General features: G+C 50.5%; 1 protein-coding gene across 1 annotated transcript; it reads right to left on the bottom strand.

Annotated features, from left to right (window-relative positions):
• Positions 1 to 931: 931 nt before the first annotated feature.
• CD207 (CD207 molecule) lies at positions 932 to 5,488 on the bottom strand. The gene is made up of 6 exons (XM_042930227.1): positions 5,413 to 5,488; positions 5,204 to 5,320; positions 3,465 to 3,839; positions 2,704 to 2,855; positions 1,556 to 1,674; positions 932 to 1,082 (listed from the first exon to the last, which is right to left on the bottom strand). The coding sequence occupies exons 1-6, from the start codon at positions 5,486 to 5,488 to the stop codon at positions 932 to 934; spliced, it is 990 nt and encodes a 329-aa protein (XP_042786161.1).
• Between the last annotated feature and the right edge of the window lie 625 nt (positions 5,489 to 6,113).

Here is a 6,113-nt window from a genome sequence, read left to right on the forward strand (position 1 = left end):
TTGTGGCATTTCCAGAGCTGAATCTTCTCTACCCTTGTCATTTTGGGGCCTCCAACTATCTCCTGGGGATACCCCAGAACTCCATGTCCGGCAGAGCAGATGGCCTTGCCGGCATATTCACGTGTACAGCTGGGAACAAAACATGCTCACAGAGGTAAAACGTGCTTTACCCAGGCAACATTTGATTCTGATGAAGTTTGCAGGTGAACTCTGTCCCTAAAGGGAAGAGAGGAAATGCAGATGAAAGAGGATGTGCAGGAGGTGAAACAGGGGGGCTGGGCAGAGGACTGCAGAAGACAAGAGCTGGGCCTCGGAGTTTGCCGAGCAAAAGGGAGCAAGAAGGGGCGTGGATGCTGGTCCACCTCTAACAGAGACTCATTGCCGTGTCAGCCCCCGAGCTGAACCAGTTGCCCCCATCTCAGAGAAGAAGGGGCTTAGACCTCAGGAGATGTGGATGGAGAGCAATGGGAACAGGGCCTAGATGCGGTCTCTAAGAGCCGAGCTCTTCTCACTGAGAACACGGCCCCCTAAGCAGGCAAATGGGAATTCTGGGGGATCAATTGGAAAAGCCCTGAACATCGGTATCAGGAGAACCGCTTGGGTGGTCTGAAGCAACTTTCATGTGATAAAACTGAGGCTTCTCTGAAGGGAAAGGGAACCGCAAGTTTCTGATCACCTTCCTGAGGCAATTTGAACTTCTAAATCCTCTCCGCCCTCCTCTCCTTTTCCAAGATCTCCCTTCCACTCCAGCTGCCTCTGTGGGGTCAGAGAATTCCCAGCCAAAGCAGATGAACTCCAGGATGCCTCTGGGACAATTTTGAAGCCAGAAAAGTGAAGGTGCAAAGTCACCCTGGAATATGGAAGAAAGAGAGGCAGCTTCTCTAGTTCAACAAGCATCGGAGCTCAACGTGCAAGCCTGGGACCAGTCCCGTCATGGTTCTGATGGTATGTAGGGCCGTTTACAGATGAAAAGGAGCTTATTGTCACAGGAGGCATCATTCCATGACTGAAGCGAGGACATCTTTATATTGGCACAGTGTTCATTGTTCCCAAAATTATTGGGCTCACCTGGAATCCAGAACCTACCAAAGGAAAAAACAAAGAAAAACTTACATCCAATGAAGAAATGAGTGACTTCAATCCCAGCTTTGGTCCTGAGTGATAGCATCACAAGTTTTTGTACCCATGCCTGAGAGGAAGGGGGCTGGTGAGCTGTCAATCTCAAAGCCTGAAATCACTCTCCCAACTCAGAGCCAAGCCAGCCCACCACTCTCAAGGCCCTCCGCAAACCCACACTGCAAAGACTGAGACGTAGAACAGGGGATCTGCCGAGGATGGGTAGAAGGCCATGCCGCCAAACCCCAGATGGCACGGAGAGGCCATGGATTTGTCCCCGGTCCCACAGGAAATTGGTGGCAAAGGTGAGCTAGATCTCAGCTCAGTGTTCCTACCACCTGAGGATGGGGAAGAACCACAAACCCCGTAGTCACCCCGTCCTTCATGCCCTGGTCCTGGCCCAGGAAAGTCAGGCTGGGAAGGAGGCTCTGGGGCTTACCTTGCACTCTGGACCTTGTTAAATGGAGTATCGTCTACCCAGTACCAGTCCCCCTCACTCCCGGCTTTGGTCAGGCCGATCCAGTAGAAAAGTCCACCTGCCATCTTGTACAGAAACTCCTATAGGGAAGGAGGAGTGAGGCACCTGCTACAATGTGCAAGTGGAACATCTGTCTCTCTGGGTGTTTTTGTTCTTGTTCTCTCTGTCCTCAGTGCCAGCCCCCACATACCACACACACTGACCTCTCTCAAGCCCCTTCCTGTCCCTGCCCAGAGTCCATCTTCCAAAGTCTAATTTGTCTTTTCCCCGCAACTAACAGACTCAGGTCTCAAGATCTTGGGCCTTTCTGCTCCTCAGGAAGTAGGTTCTGGAGTACAAGAAAGACTCAGCTAAACCCCAGAGCAGGGACCCCAGGAGAAGGGCCCAAATACTAACAACTGAAATGCAGTGAGCGCTTAATATGTGCAAGGCACCGTGCATTTATATGCATCTAGTCAGCTGTTCTCTGAAGCAGGTACTGTTATCATGTGTGCTTCATTGATCAATAGGCTCATCTAATGAAGTTAAAGAACTACCCAGGCTCTGGGACCAGTTAGGAGCAGGGTTAGGGCTCTAGACCCCAGAGCACACACTCTTACCTGCTCTACTAGTCCACCTCCCAGATGAAAGGGGCTCGTTCAATATTTTGCTCACTGGGTAGGAGACTTCTTGGGTTATGTAGTGTTATTAATGTTATTCACAAACGTTTTTGTTTTCTGGGCACCTAGAAAGATTGTACCTCCCTGCCCTCTCTGAAGCTGGGACCACCGCATCATTTGCTTTAGCCAATGAAATGTGAGCAAAAGTGATATCTGTGATTTCCAGGCAGATGCTTAAGAGCCAACGTACGATTTGCCATGTTCTCCTTCCCTGTTTCAGCAACTGTGGAACCATACACTGAGATGGAGTCTCCTTTGGCCTGGGTCCTTGAGTGACCACACAGGCAGAACCCCTTGCAGACCCTTGCTGGACATGTAGTGCAACTGAGAAGTAATCCTTCATTGTTAGGTCACTGGTATTTGGGGATTACTGCACCATAATCTTGCCCATCCTTCCTGATATGGCTGTTAATACACCCCCTTCTTTGAGCTCATTGGAACAGAACTTACCTGTTCACTCTCCGAGGCCACTGAGGTCAGGTGTGAGTCCCTGGACACACAGAACTGCTGGGCACTGTACCAGGTCTTTGGGACTTGAGAAAAGTAATAAAAGTTCCCCTTGAAGTACTTCCAGCCTTGAGAAACCATCTGCAGAATGTCATCTGGAGAACAAGGATGAAAGGTGAACATTGGGGTTCCTGTTTCCTCTGGGTGCTGGCTGGGGGTGGTTCTCGAGTGGGATCCCAGAGACAGCAGCGAATGGGGCTGGGTTCTGGGGTCCTTGGGTCCCTGGGTCCTTGTGTAAGGGCTCAGGGACACTGTGTCACAGGCTGAAAGTCTAACTGAGAGTGGTAGAGTATCTGGGCTTAGATAGGGGAGAGTTAAAAATATTGATCAAGAATCGGTCCCTCCTCCTAAGAGGAAACAATTCTCTGTTGGCCATCACAAGTGGCTGAGCCCCCGCACGCCAGGGATGGAACTTAATGGATAAATGGCTAGGTTTGAGGCAGGACAGAGAGACTCCCTAATGTCTTCATACTCTGTGCCTTAGTGTGAGAGCCCATGCTGGTCCCTGATCCCTTTTCTCCTGAACATCCCCTAAGTCCTCCAAGCCCACTGCTGAGCCCTTGTTTCTTAACTTTCCAACCATGCCTGCCCAGCTCCTCTTCCCCTTCCCTCCACACGTGCCAGCCCAATGGCCTCATGCCTGAAGCTGGCAAGGCTCCACAGGCCACTGGTCAGCTTACAATGTTCTTTTCTGAATCACTTACTTTGCTGTTTGAGCACCTTGCTGATATTCTCCAAACTGGTCTGGAGTCCCTGGACCTTTGCATTTAAAGAACTGGCTTTATCCAAATTTCTTTTTAACTCTGGAATTTGGGCATTTAAGTCATTGACCGCCTCCCAACTTCTTGTCAACATCTGGATCTGTGCATTGGCTTCCTTCACACCAGTTTCCAACTTCCAGATCTGAGAACGCACATGATCCAGGCTGGCATTCACCTTCTGGACCTGAATGCCGGTTGCCTCCACGCCTCCTCTATTCCTCTTAATCTCAGAGCCCAGAGCGCTGATGTTGTCCACACGGCCTTTCAGCAACTGAGCATTGTTCTTTACATTTGATATTGTACGCATAAACCAGGGATCTGGATTTGAGAAAGTCAAGACGTCAGGCAAAGGGACTCCCAGGGACTCAGAGTGTTGTCAGGGTGATAAAAGGAAGGGAAAGTAAGGGATAAGCTTAAGCTACCCAAAGAGCTGTTGCTTACCCTCCATTCACTCATAATGTATTCATTCAACAAACATGTGATGGGCACCTAGCACTTGCTGGGAACTCTTGCAGATGCAGGTAATGCACAGATTGATAAAACATAGACCGTCTGTTGGAGGACCTCATAGGGAGGCAGAAGCAGGGATTAGTACCCAGTCCTAAACTTGCTTTGCATATTTGAGGCACATTTGGTAAAAGGATGCCCTCAGTTACTTCCTTGTTGCATCCCTGGGGGCTCCATCACTTGATTCCCAGTTCTTCCTTCCAGAGGCCCCTACAGTGGCATCCACTAGGGCAGCACCCTTCCCACATCTACCCACAGGCCCCCTGTGGCCATGACGGGGGCCAGGCGTGCAGACTTCCAATCTGGAAGTGACTTCTCCAGAGAATATGGAAAGAGGGAATTATGAAACCATTTCTACCCTTCCCTTATCCCACCCACCATGACACTCTGCTCAGGCTACAGGCTCGGGTGGCAGATAGGAGACCAAAAACAAACCAAGAGGAAACTCTGCTCAGAGGCTCCAAGTCTGAGACCAAATATGTCCCAAAGCCTTGAAGGGAGAAGACAGATGTTGCCTCCCCCTGCTTTCTGGAGACCTGGTGGGAGGAAGAAGGCTCTGCTAGCAGAGGACATGAGGGGCTAGGCAGAGCAGAAGAAGAGAAAAGATAAGTCACACAACCAGTGAACAAGTAGGAAGTCTCCCTTGACATGACCTCAGCAGGAATGGGAAGAAGAATGAAAAGAACATGAACGGGTCCTGGTGAGAATGGTGAACCAGGAGATCTGTTGGCTCACTGACAGACTCTCCACCTAGTTGGTCGGGGCTGAATGCAGTTGGAAGCCCTTCTTTTGTGGGGTCAAAAACCATTTTGCTCACTGTTAACAGCTGCCCACAAGATTCCACACAAAAAGAACACAGCTCGGGGGCGGAGTGGGGATGACACGGGATGAAGAAATGGGTGAATGTTTCCTGGGGACAAAGCAGCATATCCTTGAGCCCAAGCATGCAAGTGCTGATCTCAATCCGGAAAATCTCCCCGGGATTGGGAAGGAGAGAGCAGCAGCTCATCTTACTGGGAACAGGGGACCCAGAGACTGCCCCTGGAAAGAGGGGAAACGAGACAAATGGAAAAGCCAGAGGTGGGAGACACAACTGAACAAAGGGTCTGGATGTTGAGGGAGCCGGCTGACTGTGGAGAAAGACCAAGCTTGGATGACAGAACGTGAGGACTTACAGAGAACAGCCTGCAGCAGGATGGAAGCAGCCAGGCCCAGCGTCAGGATGATGACTGCAGCCCGGACTGTGAGAGATTTCCTCAGAACCAGAGATGGACCCGTCTTGGGAGGAGGCTCTGCCAGAAGAAGAAGAGAACATGTGTTGAAGGACCTGCCAACAGCAGAACGCAGGGCACCAAGCAGATTCTGAGCGGAGGCTGGTGCTTGCCTCGGGGCCAGAGAGAGATGTTCTGTTTATCTACACTGAAGTGCACATCCGAGACCTCGCTCTCAGCAGCCTTCATCCTGCACACTTGCACCTGCAGCACAGGTACACTCAGCTGGCTGTCTCCCCAAGGGCATTTTATCTAGAAAAAAATGGGAAGTGAGTCCCACAGGAGGTCGTCATGTCACCCCAAAGTTCCCCATTCCTGGCTTAGACACCTTGCCTGGCCTCAGCCACAGCTCAGTCATCTCCGCAAAGGTCTGAGCTCTCAAGAAGAGGCCACGTGTCTTCTTCTCCCAGGGGCCTGCTGCATGGACACTTTAACCATATTGTCCCAACGCTGCTCTATTTCTCTTAGAAGACTCCCCTCATCCATCATCCATCTATGCATGCATGCATCCCACAAATGCATATGGGGTGCCTCCTAGGTACGAGGCGCTGTACGGGGACTGGGCCACAAAGATGACTAACTCACAGTCTGTACTCCAGCAGCTTACAATCTGGTAGGAAAGACAGACCTGAGCAAATAAATTACGATACAGTGTTATGAGCATAACAATAGAAGAATACATGCCATCCAAAGGAAGTACAAAGAATGGAATAATGGTAAAGAGCTCCAGGTAGAAGGATTAGCACACTCAGAAGTATGGGGGCATAAGACAGCATGGAGTGCCAGTTGATGGTGTTGGAGTGTAAAGACTGTG

This window comes from Panthera leo, chromosome A3 (assembly GCF_018350215.1).
Source record: "Panthera leo isolate Ple1 chromosome A3, P.leo_Ple1_pat1.1, whole genome shotgun sequence".
NCBI classification, from domain to species: Eukaryota; Metazoa; Chordata; class Mammalia; order Carnivora; family Felidae; genus Panthera; species Panthera leo.